General features: G+C 35.5%; 1 protein-coding gene across 2 annotated transcripts in view; it reads left to right on the top strand.

Annotated features, from left to right (window-relative positions):
- Nucleotides 1–262: 262 nt before the first annotated feature.
- The window catches only part of LOC109083630 (S-adenosylmethionine mitochondrial carrier protein), a 50549-nt gene continuing 27810 nt past the window's right edge, over nt 263–23001 (top strand). For both annotated transcript variants that reach the window (XM_042734420.1, XM_042734421.1), the window contains exons 1-5: nt 263–414; nt 3117–3273; nt 3536–3645; nt 10679–10783; nt 10978–11025. In XM_042734420.1, the coding sequence (XP_042590354.1) occupies nt 382–414; nt 3117–3273; nt 3536–3645; nt 10679–10783; nt 10978–11025 (453 nt within the window). In that variant the 5' untranslated portion in view covers nt 263–381. The remainder of the gene's footprint in view (nt 415–3116; nt 3274–3535; nt 3646–10678; nt 10784–10977; nt 11026–23001) is intronic.

The raw sequence follows: 23001 nt of genomic DNA, 5'->3' as shown, positions 1-23001 counted from the left end.
TTATGACGCCATACTGGATTTTACTTTAAGCATTTAATTCTAAATCAAACCATTCTAAATTCAAAACCAGAACCCAAATCTCAGGACAGGGAGATTAAAGTTACGCTCTCTTAAAGTTTCTAAGAGCAGCCAACATAAAGTTGCTGTCATTTGCTTTTAAATAATAATAATACATTTACACAATTAAATAGCGATGTAAGATTAGAAAAATGTTTTATTTAGGAAAAGAGACGTTGAAAATATATTGATATTCCTCTGCTGTTCTGCTGAGAGTGAAGAGCACTGTTGTTGTCATCACGTGACGTCAGCGGAAGCGCCCGCCTTTAAACATGGCAGCCCCCGTGATGGGCGTGCGATAGTGTCGAAGTCCTCGCGTACAATATGGACAGGCGAGAGTTCACAGCTTCCCTTGTGGTAATGCACATTTTATGTCTATTACACGTGCTTAAAACAAAAGCTTGGGCATCGTCCCTCATGACATTATCTATGCATATGAAATAAATACAGTATAATGTAATATACTAACAGTGTTTTCATGCTAATGTGTCAGTGCACACTCTTTCTGAGCTTTCTTGGTTCTCTCATCTCAGACTAGTCCTTTTAAAAAACAAATTTGGTCATTATTACGATGACGGAAATGACTGATATTAAATTAATGACGAAAATAAAAGTCTTCGTAAAAAAAAAATGTCTGCTTATCAGCAGATAAGCTACGACGGCGTTTTAGTGCCAGTTTGAAAAAAATAATAATCTAAAATTACGAGATTAAAGTCATAATATTTCGAGAATAAAGTAGAAATATTACGAGAATACAGTCGAAATACTTCGAGAATAAAGTCGAAATATTACGAGAATAAAGTCGAAATGTTTCGAGAATTTAAATAGTAGAAATTAAAGTTTTATTATTTTGAGAGTAGGCCTTTATTGCGCATGTAAATATCCCGGATTGAGAGCACCGGGAGAAGTTGCAGTCCACTGGGATTGATTTGAATATTGTTGCGTCCGAGCGGCCGCGTCAATTTACTGGGATGAGGAGGAGTCCATTTTAAGGACTCGCGGAAACAGCTTAATATCAAGAATATAATTTTTATTAACAGACTGAACAGGAATAACTTTTTTATCTTAACATCAGCTCACACACCCAATCGACATTCCTTTGGGGGGCGCTGTAGCTCTCTTATTTAACGCTTTTTTAATACACTACAAATATATGTGGGATTATTAGCAGAAATCATACCATGTGCCATACTTGCGGGGACAGTATGCTTGGATATAATATTTCATATCTTCCATTGCATTCGTTATTTGTAGTGCGCCGGCCACCCAATAGCAATAAGATTCGTGCTTCTGATAGACCTACTTTTAATGTCTCAGCTTTCAAAATCAGTTTTATAGGGAAACACAAATTATGTGTCTTACAATAATGTGTTTTTCAAGCTCTTTAATGATCACATCGCTGTATTTATGTGAAACAATTCATTAAATTAAACAGTTTTCTTTGTGAAAATTCCAAATATGTGAAAATGTATTTTCGTAATATTTCGACTTTATTCACGAAACATTTTGACTTTATTCTCGTAATATTTCGACTCTATTCTCAAAATATTTAGACTTCATTCTCGTAGTATTACGACTTTATTCTCAAAATATTTCTACTCTATACTATAACTACTACAACCTCAAACTAAAAATACTACAACCTCAAACTCGAAGTATTAGGACTTTATTCTCGAAATATTATGACTTTATTCTCGTAGTATTACGACTTTATTCTCGAAATATTATGACTTTATTCTCAAAATATTTAGACTTTATTTTCATAGTATTACGACTTTAATCTCGTAGTATTACGATTTTATTCTCGAAATATTTCGACTTTATTCTCGTAGTATTACGACTTTATTCTCTAAACATTTCGACTTTATTCTCGAAACATTTCGACTTTATTCTCGAAATATATTATGACTTTAATCTCGTAATATTTCAACTTTATTCTCGTAATATTTTGACTTTATTCTCGTGGTAGGCCTATTACGACTTTATTCTCGAAACATTACGACTTTATTCTCGAAACATTTTGACTTTATTCTCATAATATTTCAACTTTATTCTTGTAATATTTAGACTTTATTCTCGTAATATTTTGACTTTATTCTCATAGTAGGCCTATTATGACTTTATTCTCGAAACATTTCGACTTTATTCTCGTAATATTTCAACTTTATTCTCGTAATATTTCGACTTTATTCTCATAATATTTTGACTTTATTCTCGTAGTAGGCCTATTACGACTTTATTCTCGAAACATTTAGACTTTATTCTCATAATATTTTGACTTTATTCTCATAGTAGGCCTATTACGACTTTACTCTCGAAATATTACGACTTTAATCTCGTAATCTTAGAATCTTTTTTTTCAACGTGGCACTAAATCGCAGTCGTACATATGAATTAGTTAATCAATTATAATAATAATAATTATAATAAATATCATATGATTTCATGATTTCTTAGTCCAGGTAGTTGTTTTGCCTAATGTAGTTAATAATTAAATTTTTTTTTTTTTTTACTTTTATTAGAGAAAAATACTTTTCTCTCCCTTTGTTTCTACATCCTAATTATGAATTTGTTGGACTATAGCGGTTCATAATAATAATAATAATACAGTCAGTAGTGCTTTATATACTTGAGAGCTTCAACTTGATCTGGACCAAAACAATCATAGAGTTTTCACTCTCTAATACTGTATTGGAAAAAATGGTTTTGTTTGCAGATCCATATGTACAGTATTGCATATTGTTAGTCAGAAATGCTTTAAAAACACAGTGGGTGAAAAATGGGGCAATCATAATGAAAAATGAATTAGATAAAAAGTGGTATTCTATATCTCTACTTCATGTTAGTAGCCATATTAAGCAGAACAGAAAAGCTGACTCTTCTTCTCCTTAAAGCCCTTTAAAAAGTCATTTGTTGTAAATTGTGGCATTACTATGTGGTAAAAATGATATATGAGACTACAGTGAATAATTGCATTCCACCAGAATTAAAGCATCTTATTATACTGTACTGATATATAATGATGTATTAAAGCAGTATCATTGCTCTTGGTCCCTTAGGCAGGTGGTTGTGCAGGAATGTGTGTAGATCTCACTCTCTTCCCTCTGGACACCATAAAGACAAGGTTGCAGAGCCAGCAGGGCTTCTACAAGGCGGGAGGTTTCAGAGGGATCTATGCAGGGGTCCCATCAGCTGCTATAGGCTCCTTTCCCAACGGTAAGCTAAGTTTATATATCTTATTATAAACATGAAAAATTGTTGCATGTTTCAAAGTTTACTTTAAACTCTTTGGAAGATTATTATAACTGCATGCTGCATAGACTTCTGATCATGATAAATAGCATATTTAAACCAGAATTTCTGGCATCACTAGCTCTTAGAATTTGCCAATAAAGTTTACAAATAAATGCACACATTTTAGAAAGTGTATGCTATTTGAATAGTTTGCCTCAAATAAAGTGTTTCTTCTTGGTTCCAGCTGCTGCATTCTTCGTCACCTATGAAAGCACCAAGTCGTTATTCACAGGCTACAGTGCTACAAACTTGGCCCCGATCACTCACATGCTGGCCGCTTCACTAGGAGAAATTGTAGGTTTCCTGTTCTTCTTCTTCTTTCTTTCCTGTTGCTTTGTCCTTTGTATTTATCATCATTTATTTACCCATTGCAGCCCAAATGAACAGTATGTCTGTTTCATAGACAAATATTCAGAAAGCTTAGAATGTGGTTTTTGCTGACTGTTTTTTGCTCTGGGTTAGGAGCTGGGCCACAGAAGACCCTGTGTTGTCCCACCAGCTGGCCAAATAGGATTTTATTGTTTTCTATTGACATAGTTGTTTTTATAGAGAAGAGTCTTGCAGTTTTGTCAAGGGAGGTTTTGGAGCGGTAGAGAGCACCTTCATTTCCTCTGCTAGTGAAACTCTGTATGCTCAAAGCAATGCAGTTCAGCTCATGTCACAAAAATGATCCAACACAAAAGCAAAAAGTTTGCTGTTTTATCTTTCCTTACTGTACGCTCCACTTTAAAATGTACTGCAATTTAATACATACACTACGATTCAAAAGTTTGGAACCACTTTGAGTTTTTTATTTTTATTTTTTTATTTATTTATTTATTTTTAATGAAGGTAATGCTTTTATTCCTCAAGGATAGATTTAATAATTGATTTAAAAATTCCAGTAAAGACATTTATTTGTTGTATCTCAGGACCACCCACTTCTCTAGATCCAGTTTGCTTTATTCTTTCAGGACAGTAGTGTATGAAATAGCCTTCATCCCTCAAAAGAACATGAGACTTTCATAAAAGGGTTGGTTATTTATTTATTTAAAAAAAAAAAAAAAAGAAAAGTGTACAGTGACGGTCATGATTTTTTATCAGAAATAAATACTTTTATTGAGCAAGTATGCATTAAATCGATGGTGTTCTATTGATAGGATTTCAGTCCTCTCAGCTCTGTTTAACATACTTTATCATATTTAAATCTATTCAGCAGAATTTAGCAGCAGATTTTCCTCAACCTCGTTAGAGTAGAAATTCCGCACAAGGGCCTACTAATACATCACCAATCTATTCATCTCCATACGCAGCTGTAGTTTCCAATTTCAAGTGACAGTATATCAAAATAAATGTTGTAATTGGGTCGATCATTTCAGTTTATTACCAATTAAAATGACTTATTCCATCTACTTCTTAATAGTGAAGAAGACACTCTGGGTGAAAAGTGGCTTTTTGCTTGGAAAATTATATAGAGTGCCTATCATTACGTGCTAAACACAGCCATTAAACAATAAGTCAAGTGAAAAAAGCAGCTTTCACCAATACCCAAGAGACAGTCAAACCAAAAATTATTCAGAAACCAGATTTTTTTTTTACTAGTGGATGCAGGACACTATAGTTCATTTATGTAAGTGAGGATAGCAAAATAAAGTAAACTGTGACATATATTTAACGTCTGACAGCTAATCCACCTAATTCATTACATAACTTTCAATTAAAGTTATCGGACATTATCAAGATTAATTTGTTCTGAAACAGTTTAACTCTGAGTTCTTGACATATTTTATTACCATTTTCTAAATGATAGCAAATTATCTGTGATAATGTTGAAGGTGTCTGAATAAATTTTGGTTTGACTGTGTGTGAATATGAGGTGAAGTTGAAGTCAGGACTGTTGATAACCCTTTGGCTGGTGCAGCAGGATTTGCACACTTCAAAAGGGGGATTTAAACAGCAGAGCCCTAGCTGAATCCCAGTGTGTTGTGGGTACACATTGCCCTGTTCAAAGTCTGTAATCCTGGAGCTTAACCATGAAAGTCTTCCCCTCAGGCCGTCTGGAGCAGAAGACAAAGTCATCTTACTTACATAACTCCTGCCATTATACAACTTCTCACTAATAGGTTTTCTAACGGGAGATGATTTGACTCGTTAGTTTAAAATTTGGATTTGGAGTTTTCTGGCCCAATTTTGCATCAGTCAGATGCAAAGCTTTGAGTATTTCCTATTACTTTGTAAGTTTCCCCATTACTTTTCCAGAATCTTTGCTCCTGCTGTACTGACATAGTTATCTGGTTGACCCTTTAAGGTTAGCTCTAGCACACTAATCAAACGCAATGTGGATCCAGGACTTTAAGCTCAGGGATTCAGAAGCCTTTGTAGCATCACATGTGCCTCGTAACAGCCTCCCATCTGCAACCAGAAAGATTTCAATTGTCTGGAAACTTTATCCTCACTTCACACAACTAGATAAAAGGTTTCTATGAGTAATCAAAAGTGTTTAGAAGCAGCGTCTTTACAAATAGCAATGCTGTAAGTTTAACAGCTTTAAAAACAGCAGTTAAATCATTGCTAATGAAAAATTTAATGTAGCTTTTTTTTATTTGCAATTTTATCAAAAATGTTAATTGCGAGGCAGTGCTGGCAACAAGTTTCTCTGCGGGTTTGTTTCCGTTTGTGGGAAAAACATGGGAATTGTTTGTCATTTTTGTGGTTTGTCATATTCGTTGGCCTAGTCAGTGTTTCTGTGGCTTTTGGTTAATTTGCCGCTGTAGGCTGTAAGGACCATTGAAATCTTTTCGCAAAGTGTTAAGGAAGAGAAATGCAGTCAACAGACCTGGAAATACTTCATAGCTGTGCGTTAACTGGAAAATAATTGAAGAGTTCAGATGCAAAAGCCTCTAAGTACGTCTGATGTTTTTCTTTAAAATTAGCATAACTTTCTGGCTACTATGTATAGGTTTCTATGTAAGAATTGGTACTTCTGAATGGGTTGAGGCTGGGATTTAGTGCGTTTGAAGTAAAAGTATTTGATGAACATATACTATGTGTTGATAGCATTCACTCAGTATCATTATCTCATTTTTGACCAAGCTTTTGCATTGGAACTCTTCAACTGCACACCTTAGAACATTCGTCAACCAATCAGAATAATGCATTCAACAGCCTTGTGCTGTAATATTAGTGTAATAATAGCAATGGTGATTTCTGTCACTTCCTTCTCAGTATCATTGTATGTGTGTATTCGTGCTATATAAAGAATGCACTGGCTGATGGTATCTGTCAGGAACAAAGCAGACTGTTATCTAGCCATTATGTCAGATTTATCTTCATTCCAGTTTGCCGAACACGCTCTCCGAAAGCTCATTTGTCAAGCTGAAGGAACACTTTTCATACATTTATAAACCTTGTCTCTCCTTATGGCTGTGGGGTGAAAACAATATGTGGCATGACTTAGAAGAAGCCGACTGGCAACCCGCTAAGCTTGGCACAGCAAATAATCCATGCATCGGCCAAAGGAAAAACGATTGCCTGTGATTTATTGTTCAAATCAAGCCTGCGAGTTGTACTGTGGCTCATTTTCAGCCTTTTCACACCCCCTCTTCTTGTTCTCACCTGTCAGGTCTCTGAAATATCAAAAAATAGGCTATTGAAGTGTCGGGTTAAAAATGTTATTTCTTCACATGCCTCTGGTATTATTAAAGGACGAGATGGGGGACGCATCAGGAACATATTGGTCTGCGAGATAGGTTTTGGGAAGGCAGCGCTCCATGAGGACCCGAGAGGCCGCTGTTGTTGTTCTAGCACCTGTAGGATGATCTGTGGAAGATTGTTCCAGATGCCTATTGTAATTCCAACTTCCTGAGACTCTGCTGGGAGGCGCGTGTTCCGAGTTCACAGAACGTTCGGAATGTTCCAGCTGTTTCTCTTCATGTCTGGAGACACAGCTGTGAGAGCGACCTTAGGATGTACAAGTAGTTTATTTTATGCAAATAGAAGTGTACTGGGATTCAAAAGGTGGCTTCAGGTTTGTGGGTAAAAAGGCAAGCGTTGAGAAATAATCTAAAAATATTATGTTATAAATAAGTTTTTAACATGTTTACATTCAAAAGTTGTGGTCTTTGTTTGTTTGTTTTTAAAAACATTAGAAACTCACCAAAGCTGCATTTATTTGATCAAAATACAGTAAAAACTAATTTATATGTATAAATTATATATAAAGTGATGCACAGCTGAATTTTCAGCAGCCATTACTCCAGTCTTCAGTGTCACATGATCCTTCAGAAATCATGCAGATTTCGTTGCTTGAGAAAAAAATCTTATTATTTTTAGTATTGAAAACAGTTTCATTTAGCTTAATAGTGAAAAAAAGTTTTTTTTCAAGATACGAAGTTCAAAAGAACAGAATTTATTTGAAATAAAGAATATTTTCTTACATTATAAACTTCCAAGTTTATTTAATAATTTCAAGTTAAGGCCCAAGTTAATGTACCCTTACTGTATAACAATAATAATAATAATAATAATAATAATAATAATAATAATAATAATAATAATAATAATAATAAATCTTACAGACCCTAAACTTTTGAATGGTAGTGTAGCTATAGCACTTCTGTTGATCTTTACTTGAAACTTGTATATATAATTAAAATCCTAAAATTATTCAAATTAATTATTAATGCCTTACATATGCATTTTAAAGTGTTATTTAATTTTAACCTCAGTTATAATAAATTTACATTAATTCTCAGTTACACCTTGTGCTGTAAGGTAATTTAAGGCATGATATAACATGTTAAATAGCATGTAGATCTTGCATTTAACTCTGCAGCCTGTCATAACCTTGAATAGTTAAGAATGATCATGTGTTATTATAATGTACTATAAATGTAACTATAGTTAATTAAAAGATATGACTTTACAATGCATAATATATCATAATTGTGTTACTTAAGTACAGAACCGACTGATTGCATGGTGTTAGGTATAATTAGTATAGGTATTATTTATGTTTTACATTGATTTCTTTTATTTATTAAACTTTATATAAATGTTCATAAATAATAGTAGTGAAACTAAAAATGTTTTACTGTATAACGTGCATGTCTTGATTGGTTTGCAGCTTTCAGTCGTCCTTCTGCAGGTGTGTGTTGTACAGAGCAGCAAGAGGAAAGACAAACGGCTCTGAACTGATTCACCTAGTGCTAAAATAAGCAGTGTGCCTCGTTTTAATTGCCCCGCTTCTTCATCGACCTTCCTGTCGTGGTGAGTGCTGGCCTCTGGTCGTAGTCCTCAGGATTCCCGCGCTTTAGCAGCACAAGGCGGGAAAAACAGAGGCAGCGACTAATTAACCGCCTCCAAAGACTACCAGATAAAGATAAATGTATCTCACAATAAACGGTATAACCATTCGACCTTAATTTGTAAACTAATTAGTAAAACTGCCTTAAAGTCATTATCTCTATAATCGCGTGACTGGTCACATACAGGTAACTCTTCGACTTCCACTTATTTTAAAACGTCCTCAGCGTAGTTTTCCTCTTCACTGCTCTCTGTAAATTACCCAGTAATACACAATGCCGGTAATTGATCTGATATAATCTCTCACCACCAATCCTCCATCAAGTCCCCTGCGAGATGATATGAAATTGCTGCGGCGCGCACTCGCGCACGCCAATTCAATTACTGCAAGAATTACTTGTCATATCCACTTCCCTCTCTATTTACTGCCGTAATTTTGATCCTTTTGAGAATTACACGAGGAGACGCGATGTTTAGTGTTTCATAAATGTTAACCCAGCAAAAAGAGAATGTAATGAGTTTAGTAAAATCAGCCCTGTCAGTTTGCCTAACAGACCGATGGTTGCGGTTCCCTCATTTGACTGCTGGATGGCACTATTGCTACATGCGTTTGCCTTAAAATATAAACCTTTTCAACTGAGTTTTTTTTTTTTTTTTTTTTAATGTGAATACTGATTCAGCTGCTTCTTTCACATTTGTGTCACGCCGGCCTTTCCATAGTCTTGCATGCTGTTCTGTAAGCCAAGTGGCCCATTCATTTGGTAACTGCAGTGTGCAAGAAGATGCTCTGCCGCCTGCCAGAGTCATACAGAGTGCAAACTACCGTAGCTTGTTCACACACACCGTGCCTATAGGCTGTCAGCTGGGCTCTCAGCAGACCCGACCTCTCTCGTAGTAGCCCCCCACTCCCGCTCTGTCATTCAGAAGAGATTACATCTAGCACCACAGATCCAGTGTGAGCCTGGGGGTCTGGTGGGGGGCCCGGTGAACTCCCTGTGGTTGCGGAGATTACTTTCCATCCTCGGTTCACGCTGGTATTTCCGCCCCCCAGCATGGTGAGGATCAGAAGTAATGCACCACAAGTGTAGTTTTGGAGGGGGATGCAGCCTTGAAGAATGAGCTTGAATAATGGCACACTTCTCCTATTGACAAAGCATGTTTAGTAGTATAATTATATAGGAGACTATTCAATTTCAGCTGTTGTGCGTATGTGTGACATACAGTATGAGTTATGGGCAATTTGTTAGTCATTTATGAGTTTTTATTGTTAATACTGCTTACATGAACATATTAATAATGACTGTGTTTATGTACAATTAAATGCTGTTGTGTTAATGGTCAGATATTGTGATGTATTCTAATAATACAGGAGTCTTATTTGACAGATAATTACTTTTTTTTTTCAAGACATTTTCAGAAATCATATTCTTAATCACATTTTCCCCCCTCCTTTTTGGTATATATATATATATATATATATATATATATATATATATATATATATTATATATATATTTTTTTTTTTTTTTTTTTTTTGCATAAAAATAACTTTTTTTAAATGAATTTTACTATATGTAATATATTAAATTTTTTATTTGTGTAATTTTTTTATTATTGATTTTAAGAAACATTTGACATATACACTACACACTATATGTATACACTTTTTATGTGTGTGTGTGTGTGTGTAGATAGTGGTCATATTACAAGCAGTACTTTTATGCAAACCTTTTTAAAATGCATTTTTAAAACAAACTTTCAATTAATTTTATATATTAATTAAGTTTTTATCTATTATTTTGAAATGTGTAAATCCAAGGTTTTGCTTTTGGAAATGTACCCAAATGTATTTGGTCCTGATCCACTTTTAGATTTTCTTGTTTTCAGTTGTAAATATTAATCTGCTATCATAAGCTATACATTTGTTATTTTATTTCCTATTTTCAAACAGCCCTTTTGTATACTGAGTATTTCTCTTTTGACATATTTGTCCAAATTTTTGACCATTTGACATATTGATGAGTGTTCTCTTTCTCTTACACAGGTCGCCTGTCTGATCCGTGTCCCGACTGAAGTAGTAAAGCAGAGGACACAGGCCAATCCCTCTCTCAATACCTACCGGGTGCTGCTGAATACACTACAAGAAGAGGTATTATATGTGTATACCGTCAGTTTGACTTACAGTGCACTTGAGTTCACTTGAGCTGTCATGTTACAGACAGATGCACGGGTGGATTGATTGATAAATACGTCATTTTGTAAAGCAACCAGCTGAAACCAGATGAAAATACCATGCATTTTTGTTTGCTTAGAGATGACAACGCTTTCTGTTTCTCATTGCAGGGTTTCAGAGGCTTGTACAGAGGATATGGCAGTACAGTACTTAGGGAGGTAGGCTGGCTTTCCTCTACACATCAAGTACTGATACTCTGTTATTCACATAATTATACAAATGCTTTTGATATTGACATTTTATTTGAGTACCTCTTAAATGTATGGCTGCGTGCAGGAGGGTACACACAGGTTTTTTTCGTGAACATATATTCAAATTTTTTGACTGTTTTGCAAACCCGTTTGGCCAGTTCACTGAAAAGAATCTAAAATTTAAAAAAATTCTATTTTAGAAATAAAATTCTACTCACTCTCATGTCATTTCTAGCCTCAGTCTCAGTGTTGTTGTTGTTTTTTGTCTATAAAATGAAAGTCAAATGGCTTCAGTGTTATTTTGAACCTAACTGACTTTTGTTATATGGTTTTGAAAGTCTTTAAAGTGAGTAAATGAAGACAGAATTTTTATTTATGGGTTCCCTCAAGCAATATGTTGCCCCTTTTCTATTCTAAATTTCAGTTTGCTCATTAAAGCATCTTTTTTTTTTGTGTATTAATTTTTTGTAGCTAATGAAATTAATTAGCAATGGAACAAGCAGCAGAAAGAGTAACCACAAGGTGAAACACACCATATCCTTCCCACCCAAGAGAAGATGCCTTTTTTTAAATGGATCTCTCATTCTCGCCCTTTGATTAATCATCTGCTTCCTCGCACACCTGCATCGCATTATAATGCGTATTGAGTTATAGGCAAAGCTCATATTTTTTCATTTGTTTTCTGAATTTATTTTATCCTCCTTCATGTCACATAACGACAGAAGACAAAGATAAAGGGAGTGAAATATTTGAAATCAAAAAAACTTGCATGAAGGTGACACTCATTTTTTCGTGAGGTGATATTGTCTCTCACTGTGGGGCCATCCTGTACTTATTTTCCGCCTCACTTAACACACGTTATTCACGCAAACTCCATCTGGACACAAAGAAAAAAGAACAACAAGCTTTTTCTGATTTCTCCAAGGGCTTCTGAATAAATGAATACATTTTGGATGAGAGCGGCTGCTGAGGGCTGAATACTAAGGGCCAGATAAAATAGAGGTGCTGAGAGGTGCCCCGCTTCTTCCTTGGGATTGGCTTTGACGTGTGTCAGGAAGCTAATTCATTTTCTCGGCCCGCTATCTTATCCAGCACCGCAACCCTGTCAGGGTAAGTTTGTTTACTCTGGATGCCGAGTCCTCCTCATGCAAGGATTTAATTGGGGTCTTCTCCATTATGCAGATTCATTAAAGAACCCTGGACAAGAGGTTGTGATGAGATACAGCCCACCGATACGCACTAGTTGGTCATGAGAAGAGAGAGACAGGATGGCAAGCAGTTAAATGACTGACAAACAAAATTCTGCCATACATGATACATGATGTCAATATAAATTAATAGTCAAGGGTAAATCACAACAGTTACCATCAATGTTTTTGAAAGAAGTCTCGTATGCTCACCAAGACACTATTATTAGATCAAAAATAAGTAAAACCAGCAATATTGTGAATCATTATTATTACAATTTAAGATTATTAATGTATGTAATGTAATGTAATGGCAGCATCATTATTCCCGTCACAATCAGTTTCACATGATCTCTCAAAAATCATTCTTATATGCGGATTTGCTGCTCAAGAAACCGTTGTACAGCTTATTATTTTTGTGAAACCATGTTAAACAACGTTTAAAATTATTAAAAAAAATTTTTTAACAATGTAAAAGTCTTTACTATCACATTTGATCAATTGAATGCACCCCCGCTGAACAAAAGTATTGTAGAGTATAAAAATTTTTTTGAACGGTAGTGTAGTTTTTCCATTATCATATTATTATTTTGTGTTTTCAATCGTGGCTGTCATAAAAATATCATAAAAGTGGTTCAAGACTCACAATATTTTATAATTCTTATGAAGCCATCCTATAGCTTCAAGTGGAAAACAAGCCACCATTTAAAGTGATAGTTAACCCAAAAATGATTCATCATTTACTCACCCTCATGTCATTCCAAAACTGTATGAGTTTTTTTTCTTTTGTTGAGCATTTAAGAAGATATTTTGAAGAATCCTGGTAATCAGTGGGGACCAGCAATTGTTTGGTTCTTCAAAATTCTTCAAAATATCTTGAATAGGAGCATTCTGTCCTGGACAGCAACCAATATGGCTTTAAAAGCGGCCACTCAAATGAGACTGCCCTGCTCTCGGTTACTGAAGCCCTGCGACTGGCAAGAGCAGCTTCCAAATCCTCAGTACTCATCTTGCTGGATCTGTCTGCTGCTTTTGACACAGTTAACCACCAGATCCTCCTGTCCAGCCTCAGAAAGATGGGCATCTCTGGAACCGCACTCCTGTGGTTTAAGTCCTACCTCTCAGGTAGGTCCTTCAGGGTGTCTTGGAGGGGTGAGGTTTCTAAGTCACAACTTCTTGCTACCGGGGTTCCTCAAGGCTCAGTGCTTGAACCACTTCTCTTCTCCATCTACATGACGTCATTAGGATCTGTCATTCAGAAGCATGGCTTTTCTTATCACTGCTATGCTGATGACAGGTTCAGGTTCAGGTTCGTCGACCATAACTCCTTCCAGGACAGCCAGAAACCTAGGAGTTGTGATCGATCATCATTTACGCTTCACAGATCATATTGCTACAACGACCCGGTCCTGCAGATTTGCCTTATTCAACATTAGGAAGATTAGACCCTTCCTATCAGAGCAAGCCACACAACTCCTTGTCCAAGCTCTTGTTCTCTCCAGACTGGACTATTGTAATGCTCTTTTGGCGGGCCTTTCTTCAGTGAGCCAAAAAAATGCTCACGTTACTCCTCTCCTCATCAGGTTACACTAGCTAACAGTAGCCGCTTGCATCAAATTCAAGGTACTGATGCTTGCCTACAAGACGACCACTGGCGCGGCACCAATATACCTAAACTCACTAGTTCAAACTTATGTGCCCTCCAGAAGCTTGTGTTCTGCAAGTGAACGGGGCCTTATGGCGCCATCCCAAAGAGGTTCAAAATCACTCTCACAGACCTTTACCTGGACTGTGCCCAGCTGGTGGAATGACCTCCCGATCTCAATTCGAACAGCTGAGTCTTTACTCATCTTCAAAAAACATCTAAAGACTCATCTTTTTCACCAGCACTTGAACAACTAATACTAGTACTTACCTTTTCTGTTCTTTTCTATTCTATTCGATTCTTGTGAAAAAAATAAAACAAACAAAAAAATAGCAGCTACGTGATCTGTGCTAGACTAACTGAGACTTGTCATGGCACTTGTATACTGTTGTTGTTCTCTCGCTGGTCTGATTGCTTCTGTTGTTCTCATTTGTAAGTCGCGTTGGATAAAAGTGTCTGCTAAATGATTAAATGTAAATGTAAATCTTCAACATAAGAAAGAAACTTATACAGGTTTGGAATGACATGAGTGAAAAAAATTTCATTTTTGGGTGAATTATTCCTTTAAGTAATTATTTCACTAAATTTCTGACCTATTGTTGCTCTCTTAAATTCAAAGTTAAATTCATGAATGAATCATTCTTTTGTGGCAACTTTTTTTTAAAAATGAGTTCTGAATGATTCATTTACAAACCAGACTGATTCTTGAGTTCTGCCTCGGTAATCTGGTTAACGGAAGAAGATTTTCAGTGAAAGATTACTTCAGTTTGTTTCTGCTCCTTGCGCAAAGCTACCAGTTGAGTCCAAAAGACTTGGACTTTAAACACAAGACTACATATTACACAAATACAAGTTGTAGGGCTCGATCTCATACTGTGTTTCTTGGTTTCGGCCACTAGGGGGCATAACAGGTTTAGGGCAAAGCTGATCACCATCAGCATGGAGGCTAAAAAGATACAGCACTTAGATTTCTAGGAACATAAAACATCACAACTTTAATCAACTTAATGAATGTTGAAGTAGAAGATAAAACTGTTTAATGTGGCTTTCCTATGCTTATATATATTGACCTTTTTTTGCTGCAATGAAACCATAGTATTAAAAATGAATAATTTGGCTTTTCTAAGTAATGTTTCTGTCATGTTGACAGAGAGGTCTGATCATATCGCTTTCTCCTGACACTCACCCGAGAGGGAGTGTGAGATTGAGGGAGGCAGACAGACAGAAGAAGAGTGCTGTTGGAGATACATTGGTTGCCATCTGACAGAGCTCATTGTATATCAGCACAGATGTGAGAGCGGAGGGAAGGGGAGGAGAGGAGAACTGGCAACCCTGTATAAATGTAGTTATGAAACACCTACGCCTTAAGCATAAGAAAACTCCTGTCAACTTCAGCATTAGTTGTTGCTGAGATGTCCAAAAAATGATTTCCCTCAGCATTTCCTCAGATTCAAACACAGTCAGAGGATCATTTACTCACCCTCATGTCATTCCAAACCTCTTTTCTTTTTTTTTTTTTTACCATTCTGTAATGTTGAAGTATATACGTGAAGTACACTGTTAAAAATAAAGGTGCTTCAAAAGGTTCTTCAAGCGATGCCATAGAAGAACCATTTTTGGTTCCACAACGAACCATTCAGTCAAAGGTTCTTTAAAGAACCATCTCTTTTATACATATTTTTATAATCTGTAGAACCTTCTTTTGCCACAAAGAACCTTTTGTTAAACAGAAAGTAGAACCATTTAGACAAAAAAAATTGTATATTAAAAAGTGTATATTAAACACAATTATTTTTGTGATTGCAAAAGAGCTTTGTGTTTTTTCATAAAACAGTAGTTGTTGAGAATATAATAAAAGAACAAAATTGTTTAAGTTAGAATATTTTGATATTATTAAAATAATATTAATATTCATGAATTGAAATCATTTTAACTATCCTGCAGCCACCTGGTTGAGAAGCACTGACATAGATAGAAGATAACATGATTCTGTAAGAATACAAGCTTTGAAACCATTTAGTGAAATGCATTTACCTGAATATTGTTATGCTGAAGGGGATTTGTCAGAGTGTGTTTTGCGTCATTGTTCTTTATTTTAGTGACAGAATGCTGAAAGTGTTTCTTATCAGATGAATTCAGATTCCTCTCAGTTTCTTTCCTCTCTTTCTCGCTCCACCCTTCCTCTGATCTCTAGTTGACACTGAAGGCAAAGAGCCCCAGAGGTCAATTTGTCTGACTTATCCCTCTGTTTATGTTGCTGTTGTTCATTGGTCACAGTGGACTGTGTGGCTAACAGGTGGAAGTGTGTATGTTTGACCTGCAGTGCAGTGTGGATTTGCTTCCCATAAGACACTTATTTTAAAAACACTTTACAGAACCTTACCAACCTTAACCTTTTTTAAGGGTAGTATATGTTCATGCTTGATATAGTTTTAACCAATATTTGGTGAAAAATTAAGTTTTATTGCTTTAGACAACTCTAGCAATACTGCAGTGGGTTTCTGAGGGTTAAACTTTTTTTTTTTTTTTTTTTGTCAGGGCTGGATTTAATATAACTTTAATCAGATGTTTTCAGAGCGCTACCATCCAGTTCTTTAGCCCCGCCTCATTACTCTGTGGTCTTTTTTTTATTGTCTTTATTTTATCTGATTAGAAGGCATTGAACATGCTTGCGATGCATATTCCTCAGCATATTTCACAATGATGTGTGACGTGAATGTGTGAGTATATTCATACTTGTATTAGCATTGATCCATGCCGGTTTGTATGTATTGTCTCTCAGCTAGTTGGATGGCTGGCAGTGTTTCTGTTTATTTGAACTGTGGCATATATGAGTGAATGATTTACAGCACAGGTGTGAAGGCACGGAGACTTCATTTCTATCCTCCACCTGAGCACATTGTGCCTCCAGCTGAAATGGGAGAGTTTTGAAGAATGTGATGTGGTGTCAGGATAAAGGTGCTGTTCCCATGCTGGTTGTGTGTTAAAGAGGGCTAGTGCTGGCATGGAGGCATGCATGTCAACCGTGACGTGGCAGACCAGCTGTTGCTGAGGCTGTTGGTGAGAAAAAAGATCCAGCTTCCTCCAAACCTCAAACTGAACTGCTAATCCGGCTCCCACTGGGGCAATGAGCCTCATATTCCATATCTACGCCACTGACAGCACTCGCACTCATTTAACTGACTGGTGCTTGCCAGGTTGCACGCCATTTCAACTATGAGAATGAAGTGAGGATGCCTTTTAAAATTCCATTCAGTTCCCGAATTTGAATTGAGGTAGTGTGTGGAATTAGAATTTGATTTGAAATATGAGAGATTAGAACTTTAATAAAAAAGACACTTTTAGATAATTTGTTTTAGATAATAAAATCCTTTAGATTTATCCAGAAAATAGTACTTCCTGAAACATTAGGTGATATTATTTTATTACTATTATTAATAAGTAAGTGAAATCAAAAAGGGTGATTAATTAATACAGTGTTTGAAACGCCACTATTAATGTACCATTTGCAATTAAATTTGTTCCACTGTTTTTAATGAATTTTCAGGATGCTCCAATTAACACAGAATTGTTCACAGTGGAGCCAAACATCCGTACATAATGAGTAAAAATTATTTTTTTAATTGCAATTGTGGACATGTGGTGCTGTTTGTCAGACTTAAAATGGCTTTGATTACTATATTCGTTATTTTGACTATTGAACTTTTATTAAAATACATAGAAATAAGAAAAATGACAAAAATTAGTAAAAGTTAATGATATAACAAATTTTGTTTGGTAAATGGGTAAAACTTTACAATACGATTCCACTAGTTGCATTAACTTACATTAATAAACCATTCCCTATATTTATTACAGTATTTATCACTCTTTGTTTACATTAGTTAATAATATAAATGTTCTGCTCAGCTCCATTAAATAATATCAATAGAGACAACTTTTGATATTTATAATGTAAATGCTGAAATTAACACAGATTAATATATGCTATACAGATATTTTTAATTGATAGTTTGTTAACTAATGTTAAATAATTTATTCTTTTGTAAAGTGACAACATGTTTTGATACGAAATAGCAAGCTCCAATCTGATTGGCTGGCTTTACGCGAGTTAACATGAACAGGTTTTCTCAGAAAAGTTAGTCATGAAATTACTAATGTATTTGTATTTGTTTGGTGCACTTGGTAGCATATAATGCTTTTGTCAGTTTATTTATTTTTTGCATGTTGTTTTTTAACATGTTTGTCAGACAGCAATGTCCAGTCTAAGTACACGGCTCTTCACCAGGATAAGTTGCAGAGTGGACCAGACTTTATGTCGTCAGTCAGAACTGTCTATTTGAAACTATTTGCGGCTTGAACAAAATGACCCAAGGAAAATTGTGTCTGGTTTGCAGATGGTGCTGTTGTAGTATAGGGATGTTTGGGCCAAGGTGTAGAGAGGTTTAGCTGTACGCATGATGAGTAGACTCTGTATGTGCCTCAGAGTCTACAGAGTCCACTCTTTCCACTCTCCCAGGGACTGGTTCTGGCGGGTCTTCTCACAAGGCTGTTGATCAGCATTAGAGGAATCCTCTTATGTGATAGCGCTGAACAAGACACTTCATTTGTCTGGGTCTTCCTGAGTAGTCGAATTGGATACAGACATTCGTATGTGTAGAAAAGAGCCGTCTCACACGCACACACTCATATATGAACACTTGAGGTAGCAGCGTAATATACAGAGATTGATGTATAGTTCATGTTGTTGGTGTACACTTCAGACTCCCATTCCTGTTCGACTCCAATCCATCATCCTTTTGATTCATTCCTCATGCTGGGACTCCTGTCTAGCACTGCTGTTAAATTATTCCTTTACCTACAATGCTTTGCAGCACAATCACAAGACTAGCTCCTCTCACCAAGCTTTCTGGAATGGGACCCTCAGAACGGCTTGGAATGTTGATATTTCTGTCCAGCGTCATAACATTCAACTAAATCACTGCAAGCACATAATGGATTTGTCGATAGATATTTAGTATGCTTTACAAAGACAATTCTCCACCTGATCCTAAACAAGAGCTCCACATGTGCAGTGTTGGAGCTCAGACTGTGACGCATCAGTGAGAAATATTAACGCGATCATAGGTGTTAATATTACATAGTCATCTGATCATTGATTTCGAGTGTGTTTGTAAAGCTATAAGTATCACTTACAGCCTCATGGTACGATATTCACAATTGGATTGCAATTGAAATGGCAGAAAATGCACGAGTGAATCTGAGGGAAGTGTTGTGAAATGCATAAATACATATTGTAAAGACCCATTTATGCTGGGTGAGAAAAATATGATATTTGTGATATCTTGATATTATAAAGACAACACCTTTTTAAATTAAACAATTGGCTTTTTATATTTTCAATGCCAGTATTTTAAGTTTGAGTTATCTTTGACATCCCTGATAAATGCATCTATCTATCTATCTATCTATCTATCTATCTATCTATCTATCTATCTATCTATCTATCTATCTATCTATCTATCTATCTATCTATCTATCTATCTATCTATCTATCTATCTATCTATCTATCTATCTATCTATCTGTCTGTCTGTCTATCTTCCTTCCTTCCTTCCTTCCTTCCTTCCTTCCTTCCTTCCTGTCTGTCTGTCTGTCTGTCTATCTATCTATCTGTCTATCTATATGTCTATCTATCTATATAATGAAATGTATTTTATTTGTAAAGTAATAAGAGAATGAGCACCAAACCAGCATATTAGAATGAATTCTGAAGGATCACGTGACACTGAAATCTGAAAACATTTAAAAATATTGTCCATTTAAATTGTAATAATATTTCACTATAGTTTTTTTTTTCTCAAAATTTCTGCTGATGCTCTTGCGTCCCCCTGGGAATTTGAAAACCCCTGATATACTGTGCATGATCATATCTGCACAGCCATAGTTTGATTCATGTAAAAGAAGATTTTTTTTTTTTTTCAAGGGTACCTTTTATGTCTGCGTGATGGCAAGTTGTTTATCTGGTTATCATCTTGCAGTAATTATTATTAGCCTATTATCAAATATGCTTTAAGTCTTTGTCTGTATCTTTTCTCCAGACACAAAGAAGGCTCTGTAGAACAAGAACACTTTTACCAAAACTGGACAAGTGTTTCATGTACACCTTCTGCACAGTGTCTTCCAGATAAGCTTCCAAACATCTTTATCAGACTGAGGTTACTGAGTTTATACACAATATTATTGCTTGTTGGTTAATGTCAGTGTGGTTTAACAGGTGAATGCATATCTCAAGCACTAGTGTGCTTGAACACCTTCCAAATTCTGTTCCAAATGCCAAATTCAAAGATGGTAGTGTTAAATAGGAGTTTTTATATTACTATATAGTATTATATACAATTTTTATATGATTTTATATTTTACGTTAGATTTATTTTAAAGCGACTTGTTAAATGGTATAATATTTCACAAAACCTTTGATGTTTAGAGATGCAAGATGTGGACTTTGCAAGTTCTAGTTTTTATTTTATTTATTTATTTTAACAGTAGCTCAGTCAGGTTTTTGTCGCTGTGGATTTGTGCGCACGTTCTCTTTGCTGGTTAGATTGTTTTAATTAGCGTATCTCGCTAGGTCCTGGGGTTATGTTTACTTCCCACAATTTTCTGCGTGTTTGCCTCAATCCGAGCAGAAAACCATCTCAGCCCCTCACATATGGTTTCAATAAGGGCCGCCGGTCTGGCTGGGGTCCCAGAGAGAAAGAGGGGTTGGGGTGTGTGGGGGGTTCTTGTCCCTCTGCTGGCCCACAGACCTGTGACCTGAGCTTGAATATGCCTCTGAGCAACAACGAACTAACATTCTCACACTCACGCAAACATACATAAAGTCAGTGTTCAGATTGTGGCTCTAGGGGCTCCCCACCAACTGCCGTGAGGGAACGCATGTGTAAAATTAATTTGATGCATATATATCAAGTAAAAATAATATTAAAACTAGGCAGCACTCGATCCTGCCTAACATTTACTACACACTTAATAAACTATGTTCTTATTTCCATAAAAAAATCATGGCCAGTTTGGCTGGATATGCTTTTTTTTTCTGATACAGAACAAGCAGGGTTTAGGTCTCATGTGGGCATATTTTACATAAATTGCTATACTTAAATGACCAAAAAAAATGTTTGTTTTATTTAATTTTATTCCATTTAAATTAAATAGTTGAATTAAGCATTTTTTGTGGCTGCCACACTTGAACCTGCTTATCAAGGCTGCATTTATTTAAAATACAGTAAAAACAGTAATATTGTGAAATATAAATTTAGAATAACTGTTATCTATTTAAATGTTTTAAAATATAATTTATTCCTGTGATGCAAAGCTAAATTTTCAGCATCATTACTCTGGTCTTCAGTGTCACATGATCCTTTTATTATTAATAATATTTTTTTTTATTGTTAAGATGTTATAATATTTCATATTGATCCGTTTTTCTTTCACAAAACTATATGCAGATTTGTTTTTTGTTTAATGATTATTCATGAGTTATTTGTACTAAAGTAAATTGTTAAAAATGCTATGTATAATATTTCACAAAACTGTATGCAGATTAGTTTTTTCCACCCTTTCTCTAGATACACTTCTAAAAGGACACTTATATTAATTTATATAAATTGTTATATTATTATTAGAAATTATTTATACTAATGAAAATTGTTCATGTTAAATGGATACTATTTCACATTTATCATTTTTCTTTCACAAAACTATATGCAGATTTGCTCTTTTTCGTACTGTACAAAATGGCTGTAAATACAATAAAATAATAAAAATCTCACAATTAGTTCACAATTGTTATGCTTTTATGGAATATAACATAAAAATCTGTGTTTTTAATTATTGATTTTATTGTGAAATTTTTATATCAGATTTTTTAAGTTCATTTAATTATTTAAGACTTTATTATTAGGAAACAAAACATACTTTTTTTTTTTTTCATTTTGTGTGCTTTGATCATCCATATGTGATGACAGAGAGAAAAAAAACACCAAATTGCTTTTATTTTGAAATATTTCCAAACTAATATAATTCTGATCTAATAATGCATGCATCAGAAGGCAATAAGAGAAGGGAGAGGGTGATATGCATTGCCCTTTTCATGAAAGAGCGGTGCCCTTGTAAAACAAGTGTGAGGTTAACCTCTAATTGCAGGGTGAGTTTCGCTGTCTCACACTGTGATTTATTTCCCTCGCACCATCTCTCGCTCCGTCCTTCCCCAAACTCATTTTTCATCGGATTTCTCCTTCAGTATTCTTTTCAAGACACTCACTGCCTTTCATTTTGAAGACATCTTTTTCTTTTTCTGGCTTTCCCATCTCAGTAGTTTATCTCCGGGGCAGCGATGCTTATGTGTCCCGGAGTTGTGTATTTAACCCCAGTGGTCTCTGGAGAAAAATGGAGTCTGAGCACCGAGCTGCATGATAATGGGAGGTTGAAGGTGAATGGCTTTACGGGACAGTTAATGTTATTATTACAGCTTGAGCAAGGCTCGGACCGGGAGCTCGTTCCGATCGATAATTATTCCGGATTTGGTTGTTGCATTACGTTTAAGGTTTTAACCAATTATCATGTCTCAGATGTGGAACATTAAATAGCTTGCTGATTTTCTTCCACATGTTTGACCCAGCTATCAGCATTGCCTTCACATTTCAGCATTTCCTGTGTCCAAATGTGTAAGGTCAACAGATGTTGAAGTAACAAATGTCTCATGCCAGATTTTATCTGGCAGGACAATATGAATGAACTCCCATTGTTTTAACACATAATATAAATCACAGAATGCACAATGTCGTCTATTAGCAAGCAAGTAATCTTGGCCAATTCGACTACACTATTGCTCTCCTGAGGGATAGTATTGAACTAAATTGAATGAAATCATGGTGATGTCATTTCAAACTGCATGCTGGGAAGGCCATAAATGCGGCTGTGATTCGTTTTCTAGGTAAAACTTGTGTTTTTGCTTGGGTTAGGGTAAGCTTCCTGGTGAAGATTTCTAACCGAAACCATCACTGATGTCAGCTAAATAGGAAAAAAAAAAAGATTTCTGCACAATGCGTAC

Source organism: Cyprinus carpio, chromosome B11 (assembly GCF_018340385.1).
Source record: "Cyprinus carpio isolate SPL01 chromosome B11, ASM1834038v1, whole genome shotgun sequence".
Classification (NCBI taxonomy): Eukaryota; Metazoa; Chordata; class Actinopteri; order Cypriniformes; family Cyprinidae; genus Cyprinus; species Cyprinus carpio.
The sequence above is the reverse complement of the archived record's forward strand: the minus strand, read 5'-3'. Positions and strand labels throughout refer to the sequence as shown.